We start from the raw sequence: 19,320 nt of genomic DNA, 5'->3' as shown, positions 1-19,320 counted from the left end.
GGGGAGGGGAATTAGACAAAGCCGGCTGAATGGAGAAAACCAAGGCTTGTCTAGTAGCTCGGAAGGGAACAAAGGCACTAAGCACCGGCGTCTGGGGCCCGCCAGGGGGTAGACTAATATAGGCCGTTTAGTGGCTGTTCTTAGGGCTTATGTCGAAGCAGGTACAGGGGATGGTCGTATGGTAAGATATCGGTATCAGCGTTGTGCCCAACACCTCCGATTGCACCCGCGGCTACAGGGATCTCGTCAACACCAAATGATCTACGCGAAAATGAGGCGATTGATTCAGGGACGAAATACTGCCAGGGTTCCCCAACCATTTATCCATGTCGGGGATTCCCCCCCCTCCGAAACTGGTCTTGGAGCTGCCTTGGTGTGCTGCTCTTTAAAGCGCATGCCAGACATCTCCTTTGACATAGTTGTGGCTCTCACCTCTGAACAATCAAAGCGTCACAATGCAGCCCCAAAACAATGCAGGACGAATCCCTCACGATTCTATCATCGTGAGTATTTTTGACTCCGGTGCTTCTATCTCCGTCTAACCCCCGGTCCAGATTCTCCATCTCAGTTCTCCTCGCCCCGGCAGTCCTGGGCGTAGTTATGCGACTGTTTATCCGTTTCCGGGTGCAGAGACAACGACTCTTTGTGGATGATTGGTTGCTTGTGGTGGCTCTGGTTTCCTACTTGCCAGTATCGTCATCATGTACCGCCAGGTGATCGACCCGATGTATCTTCTCGTGGCAATGCAGCTTGAGGTCAAAGGCGTGGCTATCCCGGCTGATATCGTCGACGTGGGCTATATGTACCACGAGTGGAGTGCGATTTGCCTGACCATCTCCTGGTGCACATTCGGCGCCGTCAAGTTCAGCTTCCTCTTTTTCTTCAAGCCACTCATCGATCGGATCAAGCCCTGGCAAATTTACTGGTGGGTAATTACTATTTATATAGCCGCCGTTCTTCTTTACGGCTCTTTGATCTTTTTTTCTCAGCTGCCCTTATTACTACGACTCGAGGCAATGTAAGAAAGCCGTCGACATAAGATTAGTTTGACGCTAATGCGAGACAGACACATGTTCGGTTGGGTCTAAGAAGGGAGTGGTCGTGACAGAATCTATCGTCCTTATGATGTTCGATACCGTTGGAGACTTTTTGAGTGAGTCTGACAGAATGCGGGCGCGCATTTCATAGATAACGCATGTCAGTTCTCGCAATTCCCATCCACATTATTTGGAAAATCCGGGTCCCACGGTCTCAAAGAATCATCCTGACGGCGTCGCTATGCCTAACAGTCATCATGATCGTCTTGTCGATTGTCCGGGTCTCTGGACTTGCCTCCCGTGATATAGTGGATACCATTTGGGAAACATACTGGCAGTTCCTCAGCGCCGAGGAGGGAGTATTCCTAGTGGCGGCAGTATCATTTCGTTCCTTCTTTGTGGCGCAAAGCCGATCACGCATACCCCCTTACAACTCGGTCAACCCTGAAAAGACCACTCTTTAGAAGCTACTCCTCAATTCCTTGGCTATGCTGCGTGCCTACCATTAACTGCCGTAACTATGGATAGGACAAAAGCCGCCCCCCCCACCCGCGACCACTAGAGCTTCGGATATAGGCTTCGGACCGTGGAGTCGTACGGCAGCTTCGACAGGCCCGCTTGCTCAGGCCACTACCCTGGTTTTCAGTCGCTCAACTTTCGATGAGTGACGTCCAAATACTGAGCCCCCGCTGAAAATCTTTCACCCTGGTTGAGTCCACGTTTGCTCCTCAAGCATGCATCCCCGGCTCTCAGCGACAACGACATCACTTCGGCTCCCTAGCCTCGGGTTCTCAGTGCGGGTGAGATAGTAGGGACTGTTCTCACATTCTCCATTTGGACGACACCACTTTGGCTGGCTGACCTCAGGTCCTTTGTGCTATATATAGGGTCTTCGGAAACCGGAGTCATCGCTGACCCTCATCGATTGCTTCAGCAACCCGGAGATGAGACGACGCTCAGCCGAAATCAGGTCGGAAGGAAACAATAATCTTCCCAACCCAGGGTAATGTTACAATCCGGATACTACTCTCTCATTGTTTCAGCAAAACTGGATGTGAAACCAAGTGGACCAAAGACGGAACGAAGAGGAGCATTTATTTTCCTGCACTAGGATGACAGGCAATACTCTTTCGATGAGGTGACACAGTAAGTTAGGCCCGTTGTGACTAGGCATGGTAGTCGGTACGCTGGATTTCGCCAGAAGAATACTAATATAGCATAAGAACCAACGACTCAGTGTTACTCCTTTGAGTACGAATTGAAGATATCTAGAGCACCGAGTTTTAATATTGTGTACAAACAAAGTACTGTGATCCAGCTAGGCTTCTTCGCCTATATGTACCAGTCATAATAGTACGAAACTGTACGGTTCAGCCTCCCTTCTTTGAAATCCTCAGCCTATTTGACAGTCAGCAAAAGCCGTAGCTAGAACGCTAGAACTTACTAAGGCATCAACAAAATAGTCCACCAACTCAACCTCTTCTGCGATCCATTTTTGTTGTCTTGGTGAAAGATCACCCTCTGCCAATGTTTGGGCAGAATCAAAGTCTATCCAGAGTATCCTCTCGTACTCCCCCAAAGATACCATCATATTGCGGGGCTTTGGATCACCGTGAAGAACTTGTGCCCTGTGAATATCATCAAGAATCTCGCGGAGTTTAGCCAGCCGTTCTACTGAAAAGTTGGATAGATCTATTGACTGCAGATTTGGAATATACTCAATAAGAATAGCATTGGGGGGCAGTGTGTCGTCAAGAAACATATCAAGGTTTGGATCAATAGCCGGTGGAATATTTCTGATTATCCCGTAAAAATCTGGGATAATACCCCTCTTGCACAAGCCCTTCAATTTCAATCGAGAGTATGCAGTAGACTCAGAACGAAAGAGATTGACCTCGCGGTCAGGGGGATCGAGCTCAGACGGGCCTCTGTCATGATACTTTCATTATAAATACGAAGCCAGCAGATAAATACGAACATCTATACTTACCACTTTCAAGACACATAATCTCTCCTGGAAACTGACTTTGAAAACCACGGAGTATTTACTCTCCTTCAGCTTTTCGAGGAAGTCAATCTCAGATACGTTCACTTCAATCTCATTAGACATAAGGGCTATGTGGGGTTCGCAAGTAAACCGCGGACGACGAGGGTTGAACGTGAGTTGTGTGGGTGTTGGCTTTGCAACGTAGGTCGTCGAATGATTATATGAAGAATGCTCATCCCTTTCGAAGATGCGATGTTCTGTTGTTGCCTGAGGCACAGGAGCCAACTTGGCAATTCAAGGGCGGCACATCGCCGCACATGTGACTTCGCTCCTGGGCGCTTTCGGACTGCTCATTCAACTGCGATCGAAGCCAATCCCTCCAATATTGTGCCCTCATCGAACAAGGACAGTCACCACAGAACACACGATCGGAAATGCGGGTCATTGGGCACAATACGAGTTAAACACAAGTCACTGTTCAAGCTTCCTTGCATGAGAAAACGAGTTGTGTTGATTGCTGGACTGGCGCGCTGACGCCGCACGGGCAGGCAAGTGAGTGAGAGCTCGAAAAGTCCTTCGTGGCTTGGCGGTTGCGCTATCGGATCGAGATCAGTTGGTTCTCCTTTGCTCTCACTGGAGTTTGTGGCCGGCCTTGTTCTGGCTCCCTTCCTGGTTGATTGCTGCCGACCAATTGGACGGATTACCCAGACGGTCTTGTGTATTACGATGCTGCATTTGGACCGGCAACTTGTCCAGGGCTGTCTCCTGAGATCGGGTGCACGGTTGAGAACGAAAAGTGGATGTGGCGAATGTAAGGCCAAGCACCCAAACTTATAGTGGCAGCCCGTGTTAACTACAGGTAGGTCGGCGGCGCCGAAAGAAGTGTGATGAGAAACGTCCCCGATGCGGAGGCTGTACTCGAAATGATTTTGAATGTCGATGGCCCCCCGAGACCCAGACTGTTGACCGACGAAGGTATTCCTTGGCTTCAGGAACCACCACCACCACCAGCAGTGCAGGCGACGAAGCCCTTACGGGGCGTCCGGGACGGTCTCTCCCGCCGCCGGTCAGCATGCCTGTGCCATTTCACAAGAGCGAGCATCTGCGCATCTACCGGTACTTCGTGCACTCCATGTCCCCCAAACTTGTCCGGCAGACTTCCTTGTCCAGGTATTCCCAAGACTTCCACATCGTCCGCCTGGCACTGGTTCACCCACCTCTCATGGGAGCCCTAATTGCCCTTGCTGGAATGAAGATGTCATCGCAGTCATCCAATCTCCAGTCGCTGGCTCTACAAAGTTACCTGTTTGCCATCACAAGCCTGAAGACGGGTCTAATGGAAGGCCGACATACCGGTACTGAGGATTGGCTTCTGGCCACCACCACCTTGTTGTGTCTTTTTGAAGTAGGCGCCCCCCGGCCTTTGAAACCCTTGCTGCTCTGAGTGCCCCGGCTAAACACTGCATCAAAGAACTCTCGCTGCGATGCGATGCCGAATGCCAGGTCTCATGTGTTGGCCTCGGGCCAGATGTTGTCCCTGCGCAGGCCCAAACCCCGAAACGCCTCGCAAGAGGCCATTGTCTTCGAGCGCATTTGCGTAGAATCATTTCTGTACCACGCCGCTCTCCTGACCCTGTTTGATCCTTCCGTCAACTGCCTGCCTCTGATCAAGGGCGATTTAAATCTGGAGGGCTATTTTTGCGACCCGGATCATCCGGACGATGTCCCACCAGGGGCCCTGACGTCCACCCAGCCCGTTCTGGATGCGTCCTATAAGTTTTTTCTCCTGGTGCTTGATATTACAAAGCTGGCTCAATCGTTCCCCCTGACCACTACTGCCGAGGTTGAGACGTGGTCTCGATCGCAAGAGATGGTGGTGCATTGGGAGAAGTCGATCGACAACCAACAAACGTCCAACGCAGAGAACCACGTCGGAAGACTCTATACTGTGGCGATCCGAATTCTACTTGTACACGCAGATCCCAGGCGCTCCATGGTCGACTGGATCCAGTTGATGGAATCGTATCTTTTACGAGGCCTCGAGATCATTACAGCATTAGTTGTTGACGAGTGGTTTTCCTTCTACTATTTGTGGCCGCTATTAGTGGTGGGCTCAGTGGCCGTTCTACCGGAAGCGAAGCAGATCGTCCGAGCCAAGCTTTCCCAGGTATCAGACACACGGCAGGGCGGGCCTATTTCGCTGGCACAGTACCGCTTGCAGAAAGTCTGGAGATCAGGTGCTCGGAATAATGACTCTGATCATGGACAACTTATGGCAAGGCAACTGCGGACCTTGCTAATGGGAGACTGATAGCTCCAGGATTCTACTCCGAGATAACTGGCTTGTTTGTATGTGGACATTACAACTTGTCAAGCTTCACAAGCAAAATCCTATTCATCTAACTATGGGACACCAGTCCAAGGCTTAACTCATGGAAAGAGACGCCTTAGGAGGTACCACTCACAGATTAATCGTTACTTTGATCGCGGTGCTTACAGTCGCTGTATCCTGGACCAGCCTTTCGTCTACCTATGAAATATGGCAAGCCGTGGGTTTGAAACCGAATGCGCCACAGCAGAGGGCGGGCATGCGAATGGAGCCGGCGATATCTGTCCCAACGCCGAGGGTGGAGCCTCTCATCGCCACCAACGCTTCCTCTCCGCCGCTGCTCCCCCCAGCGGTTAGGCTCCGCCCGTGCGGGCTGAGAACACGACCGAAGACATTGTTATGGGGGTCGGGAGTCATTAGCACCTGGGGAACATTTGTCTTGACATAGAGCACAGCCCCGGAGTTGTTCAGGATTTCGACCCAGGCAGAACTCGTGGACGCGGGGGCCCGGTCGAGGAATCCGACGAACCCAAGCGTAGTTGGAGCACCGGGGACATTGAACGACTCCTTGATGCGAATGGGCAGTCCATACAGTGGCCCTGCCCTGGTTCGAGCAAAAGTTTCCTTGAGCTGCTTTGCTCTGGCTGGGGCTTTGTCGAAGAACATCTCCGCCAAGCAGCAGGTGATCTGCTGCGCAATTGCAGCCCGCTTGCAGAATGCTATCGTGACCTCGACGGAGCGGAAGCCTCCGCTAGCCAACTTTTCCAGTAGCCCTGTGGCATCGTAGTCCTCGGTAATGTGGACTTCTTTCTCGGTTAGGAGTCCTGGGCACGTCGAAGAAGTTGACCGACGAGTTGAGAAGAATATTGGCTGGTCAAGTCCACTCTGGTGGAATCGCTGCTGCAGTCTGAGCTGGCTTCCTTTTGCTCCCACGTTGTGATCGTCATATTTGAACAGGGTGCCGGTTCAGGTTGGAGCCTTGGACTTGGGGGTTTGAACTTTAGAAACGGACTTTGGAACGAGTGGCAGCACGGGCCTTTGTTGACTCGCATATCAAGCATGTCGGGCCATTGCGTCCAGGGATTTTATAGTGCCAGAACTGGGAGGCAGATCATGACCGAGGTCCTACCCAGGTCAACCGAGTTGTATGACCGGCTCGGCCAATCGACCAATCAGATCGTTTTGCGCCGTCCCACTGTGACTGGTATGAATTAGCCTTCCACTACGGATTACTCCCAGTACACGAGGTGTGTCGGGATGGACAGGACCCCCGTCGTCTGTAGACTGTAGGATGGATATCCGCATTCAGTGTATCCATCTCGCCGCACACACGCGATTCACCGGTCTTGTGGGGGTCCACCACGTCTCTGACAGTGCCTCGTTGAGGAGATATATATAACAGCCATTTTCAAACGGGCTCAGCTGGTTTGCCCTCCGAACCTACATCTGACTTGCATCGTCGGCAGATTGCTCGCATTATGGAACACCACCGTGATCAAGTCAAGCGAGTGATCAGTGAGTATCTCGCTGGCATAGACGACTCATTACGACGAGTCAATCTCACTGTAAGCGCATTCTCCCTTGACGGCCCAATTCCCACCCTTGCGGTCCCCCAAACCTGACATCCAACCTTCTTGGCTAGATACACAACAACCCCGAGCTTGCCTACGAGGAAAAGTACGCGCATGACACTATCAGTACATTCCTGGAAAACTTGGGCGTGTCGGTGACTCGCAGTGCGTTCGGGTTGGCGACCTGCTTTGAGGCGACGGGTGGCTCGGGGGGACGCTGCGTCAACTTCAACGCCGAGCTCGATGCCTTGCCTGGGATCGGGCACGCGTGCGGGCATAACCTCATAGCTACTGCGAGTGTGGCAGCCTTCCTCGCCCTGAGACATGCCATGGCCGAATTTGCCGTGCCGGGTCGAGTTCAACTGCTGGGGACCCCGGCCGAGGAGGATGGCGGCGGCAAGATCGATCTGTTGAAGCGCGGTGCGTACGAGAAGTCCGACCTCTCATTGATGGTGTAAGTGACTGGCCTCCCTGGCCTCCCTGGCCTACCAGGTATCGTGTTCTGATCGAAGAACTATTCAGGCATCCCATGGCCGAATCCAGCTTTCGGGACCGCGGTGTCATTGGCGCTGCTGGCCAAAAGTCTATCGCTTGCGCCGATCTGGTGTGCACATATACCGGCGTGAGTGCCCATGCAGGCGCGAATCCTTGGGAGGGAGTGAATGCCCTGGATGCCTTTGTGACAGCGTACATGAACGTCTCCACTCTGCGCCAGCAGATACAGCCACAGGAACGAATCCATGGGACGATTCTGGAGGCTCCAAAAATCACCAATGCGATACCGGAGAAGACAGTGGCAAAATTCTCTGTTCGAAGCCCCACACTGAGTAGTCTGGCGGCCCTGAGTGACCGTGTACGTCACTGCTTGCAGGCTGGAGCGCTCGCAACCGGGTGCCATGCGGTCTTCGAGGACACCCCTGCATACGCCGACCTGCGTGTTAACCCCCCTCTGTGTGCGGAATACTGCCGGTCTATGGAAGAGCAAGGAGAGAGGCTGTTGTTCGAGGCGGAGGAGGTGATGACCGGGTCGACCGATCAAGGGAATGTCAGCTATGCCCTCCCAGCACTGCATGCGATCATTGGCATCCCGGTTCCCAACGGCGCCCAAAATCATACGCACGAGTTCTGCGTAGCCTCGGGCGAGGTCGCTGCCTACCAAATCATTCTGAAAGCTGCAGCAGCGATGGCCATGACCGGTTGGGCTTTCCTGACGGACGATTCGTTCTTTGTGAGAGTTAAGGAGGCGCACGAGCAGGCTGTCAATTAGATAGGAGAGCAAGCGTATAGATTCCACATTACTGCCGGAGACCAATGAAAACCAGACGCTCGCTTTCACTTTTGCTAGTTCGACCCACCCAAGATCAATATACTCCGTAGCACCTACCGAACCAAGAGAGCACATGCGGCCAAGGTCCTCGGCGGGGAGACAAGTGATCCCACCCCACAGATTCCAGGTCTACTTCCGGGCCGGCCCAGTGGAGCCGGCCAGCAGAGTGCAGCCTGTCATATCGTTTAGCGCGGTGGAGGTCAGTGCTTACTTCCCCGGACTGTCTCCCGGGCTGCGCACCCCCGGCATTAGAGAGCGCCCTTGAAGCCGTATCCCCCGCACACTCCCATGGGGGATTATCTTTGTGTCAGGACCGACTACTATCTATAAATGTGGCCGAAGCTCGCTAGCGCTGTGGATAGACCGATTGGTCTTTGTCCTCTTTGCACGCTTTCGTGCATCCCGACCTCGTACGCATCTATACATTTGCTCCCCGCGATGTCTTCCGCTGCAGACTTTCCTGATGATGGCAAGGTTGAGAAAGGCCAAGGCCGGGGTGATCAGCTATCAGTGGTGCAGATGGGAAACGTAGCGGATCTCGCGAGCCCCGAAGCAGATAACATCCGCTGGAAGATTGACTGTGTGCTGCTTCCGTTGCTAGGCGTTTGCTACATGCTCCAGTTCCTGGACAAGCAGAGCCTAAGCTACGCATCCCTACTGGGGATCCTGGAAGATGTCCAGCTGGTCAACCGCCAGTTTTCGTGGACCGCGTCGATCTTCTACTTTGGCTTCATCTTCTGGTCCTATCCGACGGTGTATCTTTCGGTCCGATTGCCGATTGGGAAGTACCTTAGCTGTACCGTGTAAGTGGCCCTCGACCTATCTCAGCTCGGAGAATGCATGCTAATTCCCCCGGTTGTGCTTTTAGAATCCTATGGGCGGCTGTCCTCATGTGTCATGCGGCATGCCGCAGCTTCTCTAGCCTCATGGTCACTCGTTTCTTTCTCGGAGCGTTCGAAGCGTCCATCGCTCCCGGGTTCTCGCTGATCACAGGAAAATGGTATACGCGCAAAGAGCAGCCTCTCCGCTACGGGCTCTGGTTCGCGGGATCTGCCGTGGCGAGTCTCTTCGGCGGCCTAGCCGCATATGGGATTGGGCACCTCAACGGTCCTCTTGCCCCATGGCAATACCTGTTCCTTATATTTGGTGGGACGACTGCCTTCTGGGGCATGGTGATGCTTGTCCTTCTTCCCGACAGCACCAACAATGCCCTGTGGTTGCGAAAGACCCAGCGACAAGTTGCAGCACATCGTGTGCGGGAACCCTCGCCGGAAGCGCAGGGTGGCACCTACAAACCCTACCAGGTAGTGGAGGCTTTCAAGGACCCCGTTACTTGGTGCCTATCGCTCTACTCATTCAGCGTCAATATCGCAAACGGTGGTTTGACCTCGTTCGGCTCTCTTGTGATCCAGGGATTCGGCTACGAGGGGATCCAAGCCCTACTCATCCAAATGCCGACCGGCGCAGCTCAGTTGGGCTTTATTATTGTCGGTGCCGTCATATGCTCCTACTTCCGAGACGTTCGGACTATCGTCATCTTCAGTTTCGCCGTCATCAGCATGATGGGCATGGTGCTGATGTATGTGCTGGATGAGAAGAACCAATCCGGCCGCTTGGCCGGTTTCTGTCTCAGTCTCGCCTTTTCGGCGAGCATGCCCATCTCCTTGTCGCTGGTCACGAGCAACGTGGGCGGAATGACCAAGAAGGCCACCGTCAATGCATGTGTGCTGGTCATGTATTGTGCAGGGAACATCGTCGGCCCACAGTTCTTCAACGTCCGGGATGCACCGAACTACCCCAAAGGCATCCGGGCCAGTCTGGCTGGGTTCTGTCTGGGGGCGTTTTTCATCGCAGTGCTGCGGGTGTACCTGATGTGGGCGAACGCACGACGTGGCTGGCAGCCGAGCGGCGCAGAGAGCATCGTGTCCGACCACGAGGATAAGACGGACTGGGAGATTCCTTCCTTTCGCTATGTTTTGTGAACTGGGGAATTTGGATCTATGATATCCAGGCAGCGGGCGAGTGTACTCTACCGCAGTTGGGGATTATCTTATAGCTCCGGCTTCGCGGATACCCAGATGGGTAGCCCGAAGTGTGAGCTATAGTAAATCCGGTAGCATAGAAGATATTACCTTTTACGCATAACAATATATTCAGCATTTTGGAGGCTATGGGGCTAGTTGTTGGTGTACCTTTATCGTATCACACTATTGGCTTAGTTACTTTTTCTAAGATTCTAGTGCCTGCGGGGTATGTTTCTAGGTTTGGTCTGCTCCGGAGTAGTACTCCAAACAGCACTGCAAGAGAAATATCAACCACTTCCTCTAATCTACCCATATCACACGGTCAACCCAGGTCGGACTGCATCGGAAAGAAAATTAGAAAAGCCTCGCACAGGGCAGAGATATGAACCTGGTTTCCCGGGAGAAACTGCCTTCAGTGTCCTCTGATGACTGCCCAGCAGCCCCATATTACTTCGTGGAGTTCCCGGAGAGTTCCCGGAGAAATTGATAGCACCCCGACTTTTGGAGACGAGCACAAACCATCAAGGCATTGTGGGGCTAATGTTGGGGTTTGCATTTTGGAGACATCAGACAGTTGGGGTAATGATATCGTATAAAGTTATCTCCCATGAGTCAAATCTGTGCTGAGAATGCTCCAGAGTTTCCCAGGTTACTTTCCCCTGACAAGACTTTGAGAAGCAAGATACAAAATGCCCACGATTCCTGCCCGTCGGTTTGCGATGCAGCGACTGCGCGTCGGCCAGTCGATCAAGGTCATTGACTCCTCTGGAGGTCAGGTTATCGACACTTGGGCCTTTGCCATTCCCTCAACGCCGACCTTTCCACGATACATGTCAATGACCCATACTCGGTCCACCCTGCAGAAGCTTCTTCCATCCGTGAACGAATCATTCCTCGACAACAAACGGGATCCTATTCTGACGCTGGTTGAGGACACCTCTCCCGGCGCACACGACGTTCTCTATGCGGCTTGCTCTCCGGAACGCTACCTCCAACTTGGTGGCGACAAAGACCACGATAACTGCGCCAACAATCTTCGCAACGCTGTACGGCAATGCACAGAGCCATCATTCAGTCACGTCGCCGGGTTTCTCGAGAGTGGCTGGATGCCCGATCCCCTGAATCTATTCATGAAGGTCGGTATCGATGGCACCAAGTTGCAATGCTTGGACCCGGATAGCAAGGCGGGGGATTATGTTATATTAAAAGCGGAGCAAGAATGTATGGTGATTATGAGTGCTTGTCCGATGGATTTAAGTGCTTGTAACGGGGGTGAGCCCAGCAGTGCAGACTTCGAAGTTCTGGGCGCGTGAATAGCTGGCTCGTGAGGCACTTAGATCAATACATGTACTCATATTGATATTGAAATTTCAAAGTTGTGTCAGTCTGCTGCCCTAGGCGAGACATAGGGAATGCCATCGATCACAAGTAGAACACCGCAATAGCATCGCGTAAGCTAGTAACCACGAGGATATCACCGTTGCCGTTAAATCATGTAATACCTTTCCGTTCATAAAATATATAGCCTACTATTATTCCCATTAATTCGTTTAAAAAGTATATCACTGCGAGGAAAACATAGCATCTATAACTGCTAGATAGCACAAAATATAGAGGTTATTTACCGCTCCATGGAATACATTACATATTTATTGCACGTCCATATATTGGTTTGGGATGGCCCATGGAGTAGACACAAAATACCCTCCTAATCGTCCTGTGGAAATCTCGCGCCACCCTGCACCCGTATCTCATCCAAAATCTGCATGACCCTCAGAGTCCCTCTACTCTCGCGAAGATATCATCAGTCTTATGCAATAATGTGGAGGAGATGAGGGCATGACGACCGGTCTCTGCATAGTGCAGCACCGTAGCAGTACTAACATCTACCCCTTGTAACCGTAGCTGGGGAGTATCGGACTTGCCTTACCCAGTAGAAGATTAGCATTCTATTTCTAGTACGTCTACAGCATATTTTGGACTTGCATCACCTCGTTGTCTATTGAAGATACCGCAATACTCCTTTGGTCTTGAAGCCGGTGGTCTTTAGAAGTTTATACTCTCACGTTCATCCAGCCTCTGCCTTGAGCCAGCTAGTTGAACTACACCTCTATGGGAGGCTGTATAAGCAAGATGAAGAAAACGCAACTTATAAAAAGCCATATAAGACGCACATGGGAAATTCAATTACCGGACGTATGGCAAGTTAACAGACGCATAAAATACAGGCCCATAGCGAAGCTGGCAAGGCGCTTGATCTCGTGTCGGCGGTTTTCTCAATGCCTCATCATACAGGCTTCATGCAAGAGCATGCTCGACGTGTCCAGTAGCCAGGATTTATGCTCTTGACACCGCAAATCTGTAAGATGCCAAGATGTTTTGACTCGTCACTTGAGATGGTTCAGTATTGTTTAGACTTTCTTCGCTCCCCATTGCTCTCCTGCTACAGCAGATTCAGGACACGCCTCAAAGACGGGTATCTTGCGGATTATATTAATTGAAACTGTATTTGGCAACCGGTATGTTTTTTTCTAGGGGTTCTAACTGCCATCTAACGTTCCACAGAAAGACATGCAAAAAGTCATCGCATGTCACAAACAAATCAGAAAAATAAGCAGCATTCTGAGAGGATAGGAGAAGATTGATATGAATCATGCACCAGTTCTGATAATATCCGCTGCTCTCTCTGCCACCGCATACACCGTAGACATGATATTTGCTGCGGGAATCAGAGGAAAGATACTGGCATCACAGACACGCAGGTTCGTGGTTCCATAGACACGCAAATTCTCATCTACCACCCCTCCTTTCTCCCGAGGAAGCATAGCCGCTGTACCACTGGAATGGTAGGTAGTAGTGGCTGTATGGCGGAGATACTTCTTTGCGGATTCAAGATCTGTGAGGAAAGCGTCGGGGTGATTCCGTTGCCCGTCGACCACCAGATATTCGGAAATAGGCTTTAGAACGTGGAGTCGTTCCATGTCCAATAGATTACGGGCCATGAGATCCAAGTCTAATGGGTTTGAGAAGTAGTGAGGATCGATTATCGGGGGCCCGTCAGGGTCCGAAGAGGCAATGTGCACTGTTCCGCGAGAGAAGGGAAGACTTTGGGAGAGGCCCAAGCTTAGAAAGTTTCCAGGCATGAGCTCCTGGCCAACGAAGCTCTTGCCGGTTTGATGAAGGTTCGCCTGAGCAAGGAACATAAACATCGAGCAGATTGGTGCATCCCTCTCCGCGTAAATGTCTCGGATCACCCGATCCCGATCATCTGGGTGGCCGAGGAAACTATCGAGATGGGCCCGCTTAGCTTCCTGTTGCCCGTGATAGTCAATGATAGGCATATAGCCACAGGACTGCACGCCTCCTACGGTCATGGGTCCTTCTTTGTGCTCTGCATAGAGTTGCATCGCAGTCTGAATCGCGCCTGGTTCCTGTCGCAGCAGTGGATCACCGGTCATAACCCCCGGCTTCACCTCGAAACTGATGCCACTCATGAGATGGTCCTGGAGATTCTCACCGACATTGGGGTTTTCGATCACTACAGGGATACTGAATTGGCCGAGAATAGCTCTGTTTCCGATTCCAGACAGTTCAAGCAGTTTCGGAGTGTTGAGAGCGCCGGCAGTAAGAATGACCTCCTTCTTGGCTTTAATGACGATCGTTTGCCCTTCGACATTCGCTTCCACCCCGGTAGCCGTTGCTCTCGAATCTTCCTGGGAAAGAATGATTCGACGAGCGACTGCATTTGTGATAATACGAACGCTTGGTCGCTGCATAGCTGGGAGACCATACCCGGTAGCTGCATAACTCCGTGTCTTTGTCTCTGCATCGACGGCCGCCAGGTTGGAGTAACCGCCAATAGACACACCCGAGAAAGGATCAGCTGTGACTCCATATCCCATCTCGTGAAAGGTGTCAACCCAGGCCTTAGAGAGCGGATCTTGTCGCACAGCGGGGAAAGAGACCTTGATCGGACCCGAGTCTCCATTCACCTTCGGGTCAACCCAGCTTATCCCGATATGGTCACGAGTGGCTTCATCTGGAAGCTGTAGCATGTAGGCCTTTTTATCGTACGGGGAGAGAGTTTCCCAGGTCCAACTGGTGGCGCCGAGCTTGGCCCAGCCATCAATTCCCGCCTTCGTGGGTGCTACAAAGGCCTGGCCATTGATGCCAGATGAGCCACCGAGCAGCTTGCCCTGAGGTTCCTTGATGACTCGGTCGCCTAGGCCAGCCTGATAGCAGAAGATTAGCATCTCTCTGTCTTGTCGTCCGCTCTGATGCGGGAGGCTTAGGCAGACATACCTGCGGCGTGGATTCAAACTGCCAATCCGCTTCAGACCCCATTAGAGTGGTCCAGAGGGCAGGGGTCTGAACACGAGGATCCTGGACGAGGTTCTTGCCAGCCTCCAGAACGATAACAGAGTGGGTGGCATTTCCCTCGGACAATCGAGCGGCGAGCACTAGCCCGGATGCCCCCCCCCTCCGACAATCACATAGTCTGCCTCGGAAGGCATGTCCAGCTGAGATGCCATTCTTTCTGAGGTGGTGAAAGGGACGGTGTCACGGAAAAAAAAGAATATTTGCGTTCGAGCTTTTGTCTCAGCAGGAAGTGTGGATGCTCTCTGACCAAGCGGGCTGCCACCGCGGCCTTTATAGGCGGATGGTGGCTGCGGCAACCGCGTCTAGCGAGACAGCAAAGACACAGAAATACGGAAATACAGAAATTTAAGAAATCTGGGCCACCCATCCGAAGTGTAGTACCATCTCTTTGGGTGTGGGTGTGTGTGTGTGTGTGTGTGTGTGTGATGTCGGCACTTCGAGTCGAAGCACTTGTCCAACTGGATATGAATGATTTTACATTCACAGTCCTGGACGACGGTTTATACCGGCTCCTCGAGATTAATCTTGGGATCGTCAATTTCTGTCTTCCCCTTCTCCGGCCCATGGTCGCTCGAACAAGGCTTGGAATCAAGACCAGTTCCCCGCAGAGCCTAGGGCAGAAACTCATCCATGAGCCGTCTCATCTGAGGAACCAACAGGCACTTGGCGGAGAAAGCACTGACAGCATTTCCTTGTATAGGATCTCGGCTCGTAATCGAGGAGACCATAGTAGTGCTCGTACTTGAAGGAACGCTTTGGCTTGATAGTACCCTGCGTGATTACCCGGTATCAAGTTGAAGCTCCTTGGCAGCCTGGATGTATGTTTTCTTATGATTCAAGTTTCTACCATTTCTCAACACAGAGACTGCATAAAATGGTGGGCCATCCACACCAGCTATGGGATTAATAAACTCATCAGAGCCGTTGATACATACTGAAGTGAACTCGGTCACAAAACAGAACGCCGATGATTTCAAATATAATCAAGGAACATCGTTCTTCAATTGTCACCCCCCGTTCAGCCCCGAATGTATCTAGTACCATTTACCTATTAACGTCATGACTCCCCACTGGAGGCTCTCCGATCTTACACATGTTAAGATATACCATCACAGGAGAGTTTGGGGCCCTCTTGAGTACCCAGGACCCCTCTCCACCGAGGACTGTTGGTAGAACCTCTCCCCACAATCTGGTGAGAAAGGTCAGCCCGATAGTTGCGCCAAGCGATGAATCCTTATACACTAAAACAGCCACAGTTGCCAATGATAGTGAAGTACATCACATCTTTTATAAGCACAGCATCCCCATCTCCGAGTCCCCGTGAACTCGCGGCCCGAGACTATCAAGCAGTGCAGTTGCTCACCCTGATCTACGCCGCCTTCTCCCCAAACACAACCCACGTCTGCAGCGCCCCTACCGCAGCAGTAGCAATCCCATTAACATGAACCGCTCTCTTGAAAAACCAACCTGAACTAACCCAGACAATACCAGTCATGAGCGCAGTAATTGCACGGTTGAGGGGAAACTTTAAAGCCGCTGCGTTTTCTACCCAGTGAAAGTTGAAGAGAGCTAGAGTGGCAATGACAGATATGAGTCAGTTCAGACCTTTCATTGAGAGCTATAATTCAATACACGCCTATTAAGACGAGAAGTGCGCTTCCTTGGTACCATCCCGCGCTGCTGCACATGAAGGGGACGTTAGGAAGGGCTCGGAATTTAGGATCTCGTCGGAAAAGCCCGGCCAGCGAGCTACACCGTGCGTTACGAATTATTAGCCTCATAGTAGTTGGTAGTACACCGCCTGGGAGGAACGTACAGTATGTCCAACAGACATGAGTATCCAACCGGCCGCTGTACATCTGAGAAGCGTTGGGCTAGTACGTTGCAATGTATATCAAGGCCGGGCCGACTATTATGTAGCGAGCTTTCCAAGGAGCCCTCGGCATTCGCGAGGTGCCGAAATGTCTCGCCAAATATGTAATTCGCAAAGCGATGGATTATAAAATGTAAGATACGGTAATATTTCACTTGATGGCCTTTGATGCCATTGTCAAAGACTAAATCACTTAACAAACACTGTAAAATAGCATTAATTATTAAGACTGCTGATAAAGCTAACTAACCTTGCCCTAACTGGTTAACTAACTAAAAAATGGGCTGACGCATCTGAGCGTGCGCTCAGGTGTACAAATCATACACATATCCTTCTTCTTTCCCACTCTGCCATCTACTTGACATCGAGACCAGATCGCTAGAGTGTAGTTTAGTGGAGTTCAATTTGAAGCACAACTTCAATATTCCCCCTCGTGATTTAACCTAGCCCAACAATTGAGAGCAGATCGTGCAACATGGTAGCAAGGACCATCATGCCATTTGCTACAATAGTTTTCGCACTTGATGTATCCCTTCAAAGGAAATATCGCCATTCTTCAGTGTTATTCGTAGCTATATCGTTCAGTCTCTTATCCAATTTAGTTACTTGTACAGAAGTGACTAATGATCCTATACCAGCAGGGTTAGCATGGCTTTAATAGCGGTCTAACCTTTAGCAATCTAGCAATGTCTCACAAAGTATGTCTCTCATCCAAGGATCTTCAGTGACCAGATACTTCAACCAATATATATGTCCACATCTTGAATAATTTAAACTAAAATGGGGTATGAACTATCCTAACGGAGGAAAATATACTCGTGCGCCGACGTAAATTGGCCCGGAACGCCACTGCGGATCCGGGAAATGACAACTTGATCAGATACATCCCGTGCTTTCCTCCCCCAGCAGTTCTCTCATCTAGATTGTGACGAGATCGTGGAGTACCATGGGGTGCCGTTAATACGCTAGTTAATTGATGGGGTTATTTTGACCGAAACGGATAGTTTTATTTCTGTTAGGGCGCTCATCAAGATACGATCGCAATATGGAATTGACGCCTACGAAGGTTCTACTATTTTATAAATATTATAATGCACCGAGTAGTCTTATATAATTGTTGCTAACCGCTGGAAGCAGTATATGCAGCAAAAATGCTGCAGTGGCGCCGTATTTTTTATTAATAATGATTGTTATATAGTTAACTATATCTTTGGCTCACCTACACAGTGCGGCGCTAATGCAGACAGGTAATTCGAGCAAATAACCAAAGCCCTTAACTCGTCGGCCGGGTGGCAGCCCCATCTTGCAAATGCCTATACCTTTTTTTCTGGTCCTGAAATAGTACTTGTATGTCTGGGTTCGATATGTTGGCCTCCATCGTTCGACTCGATCTTTCTCACCGCACCATAGGTTAAGCCCCTGGTAAGACCCCTGCATTGGTGCAAGGACACTAACCAGAAAATAACTGTTTCAACCGTCAATTATTGTTGGGCGTGGAGATAACAAAAGGGGTTTTTGGGTCGACATCAGCACAGGGGTCTAGAAAGTGCAGTTGCGCCCTGCAAAAAAAGAGAAGACAAGAAAAGAAAGGGGCTGATAGGCTCGGGGACATGACAAGGAGTAGCTTTCCTTCGCATGCGAGATGTCCCCATGGCAGTGAATCTGTTTAATCCTTTCCCGCGGGCGCGAATGCCTGCTTAGCGTAAGGCAACATTGCGTTCTGATGCTTGGACCTCGGTCTGAAACAACGGTCTCGTCGTCTGTACCAGATGACCCCTCTTAACACCATGGGGGATCGCGTACTTAACAATGTGGAGCACGACTCATCACCCGGGAGACCATTCCGCGGGATCTTCCCAGACCCCAGCTGTGGGGTGTCAATCAAAGTAATTCCATACTGGACCCTGCTCATCCGTACCTCTGGGTCTTTGTTTCTTTTGATTCAACGGACCATAGCATACGTGCAGTAGTGGAGCGTGTTGGTCGAAGGTCACTCACATCGCCCGAAAGAGAAACAGATGACACCATGCTAACGAATAGTAACAAGGGCTCCTCACGGGGTGCCTGTTGAGGTCAAGCCATCACCCGTTAAGTATTCTGTCTACTGACACTCATGAACCGAGTTCCCCTTTGGGAATGCTCGGCAACCCGTTATGTGTGACCTGAATCATTCCCTAAGTCATCTATGGAAATGCCGCCTTTCTCCGTGAGATTTCGACCTCCAAGGAAGACCGAGGCTTGTTACACTTAATGATTTGCGTGTTTTAAATGAAGAGTCTTTTCTGTAGTCGCAAAACGCCACCTAGTTGGGACTAAGCCCTGGTAAGAAAAGACCGAGGCGAGAGAAAAGAAAAGGAACGGAGACGAGCTGGAAGTAACTCTTTGACGATTTCGACATAGCCCTTTTGGGCATGTCTGGACTTAACTACGCGCACGCAGGCCACATGAGTCACCCATCGGAAGAGACAGCCCCGAGGAGGATGTGCAAAAAAGGTGGGTCAAGTTTACGTTTATCTGGAATAGATTCAGCAATAACCCTATTCGATAGGATGGTAGCCTCCTGCAAGAGCAAATGATGACATTTCCCGCAATACGCCCGATAACCTGAAGCACCGGGTATGACTATGCTCATGACACTATCTAACCAAAAGGAAAGAGATAACATCTTTGGGCTGGAGGCGCCAACTCAGTCAACGGGTGTTGCACAGCAACGTCGGACGTCTACTGCGCAGCCTTATCCTCGAACCCAAAGGATTATTATTTCCGAGCGGAAGTTCCCGACTTTTATGCAA

The 19,320-nt window shown here is 51.0% G+C and overlaps 8 protein-coding genes across 8 annotated transcripts; 5 read left to right on the top strand and 3 right to left on the bottom strand.

Moving 5' to 3' along the window:
* Positions 1-701: 701 nt before the first annotated feature.
* On the top strand, positions 702-1,501 carry ABOM_005551 (uncharacterized protein; the record flags this gene model as incomplete). The annotated part of the gene is made up of 4 exons (XM_022532680.1): positions 702-925; positions 990-1,018; positions 1,067-1,153; positions 1,203-1,501. 4 exons carry the CDS (start codon positions 702-704, stop codon positions 1,499-1,501), a joined length of 639 nt encoding a protein of 212 aa, XP_022389075.1.
* Positions 1,502-2,369: 868 nt separating this feature from the next.
* Positions 2,370-3,147, bottom strand: ABOM_005550 (uncharacterized protein; the record flags this gene model as incomplete). The annotated part of the gene is made up of 3 exons (XM_022532679.1): positions 2,370-2,435; positions 2,482-2,976; positions 3,028-3,147. 3 exons carry the CDS (start codon positions 3,145-3,147, stop codon positions 2,370-2,372), a joined length of 681 nt encoding a protein of 226 aa, XP_022389074.1.
* Positions 3,148-3,750: 603 nt separating this feature from the next.
* On the top strand, positions 3,751-5,335 carry ABOM_005549 (Zn(II)2Cys6 transcription factor; the record flags this gene model as incomplete). Its single annotated transcript, XM_022532678.1, has 3 exons — positions 3,751-3,835; positions 3,888-4,429; positions 4,496-5,335. 3 exons carry the CDS (start codon positions 3,751-3,753, stop codon positions 5,333-5,335), a joined length of 1,467 nt encoding a protein of 488 aa, XP_022389126.1.
* A 219-nt stretch (positions 5,336-5,554) lies between these two features.
* ABOM_005548 (general amidase-B) lies at positions 5,555-6,300 on the bottom strand (the record flags this gene model as incomplete). Its single annotated transcript, XM_022532677.1, has 2 exons — positions 5,555-6,126; positions 6,186-6,300. The coding sequence occupies 2 exons, from the start codon at positions 6,298-6,300 to the stop codon at positions 5,555-5,557; spliced, it is 687 nt and encodes a 228-aa protein (XP_022389127.1).
* Positions 6,301-6,831: 531 nt separating this feature from the next.
* Positions 6,832-8,191, top strand: ABOM_005547 (M20 family metallopeptidase; the record flags this gene model as incomplete). Its single annotated transcript, XM_022532676.1, has 3 exons — positions 6,832-6,918; positions 6,996-7,378; positions 7,447-8,191. 3 exons carry the CDS (start codon positions 6,832-6,834, stop codon positions 8,189-8,191), a joined length of 1,215 nt encoding a protein of 404 aa, XP_022389114.1.
* A 498-nt stretch (positions 8,192-8,689) lies between these two features.
* Positions 8,690-10,233, top strand: ABOM_005546 (MFS transporter; the record flags this gene model as incomplete). The annotated part of the gene is made up of 2 exons (XM_022532675.1): positions 8,690-9,054; positions 9,120-10,233. The coding sequence occupies 2 exons, from the start codon at positions 8,690-8,692 to the stop codon at positions 10,231-10,233; spliced, it is 1,479 nt and encodes a 492-aa protein (XP_022389115.1).
* A 731-nt stretch (positions 10,234-10,964) lies between these two features.
* On the top strand, positions 10,965-11,588 carry ABOM_005545 (uncharacterized protein; the record flags this gene model as incomplete). Its single annotated transcript, XM_022532674.1, has 1 exon — positions 10,965-11,588. One exon carries the CDS (start codon positions 10,965-10,967, stop codon positions 11,586-11,588), a length of 624 nt encoding a protein of 207 aa, XP_022389125.1.
* A 1,338-nt stretch (positions 11,589-12,926) lies between these two features.
* On the bottom strand, positions 12,927-14,811 carry ABOM_005544 (GMC family oxidoreductase; the record flags this gene model as incomplete). Its single annotated transcript, XM_022532673.1, has 2 exons — positions 12,927-14,507; positions 14,578-14,811. Coding segments are annotated over 2 exons (1,815 nt in total), but the record flags the coding sequence as incomplete, so codon positions are not given.
* Between the last annotated feature and the right edge of the window lie 4,509 nt (positions 14,812-19,320).

The sequence above is a fragment of the Aspergillus bombycis genome, assembly GCF_001792695.1.
Source record: "Aspergillus bombycis strain NRRL26010 chromosome Unknown contig00043, whole genome shotgun sequence".
Lineage (NCBI taxonomy): Eukaryota > Fungi > Ascomycota > Eurotiomycetes > Eurotiales > Aspergillaceae > Aspergillus > Aspergillus bombycis.
Note: the sequence above shows the minus strand (reverse complement) of the source record. Positions and strands in the feature narration are given on the sequence as shown.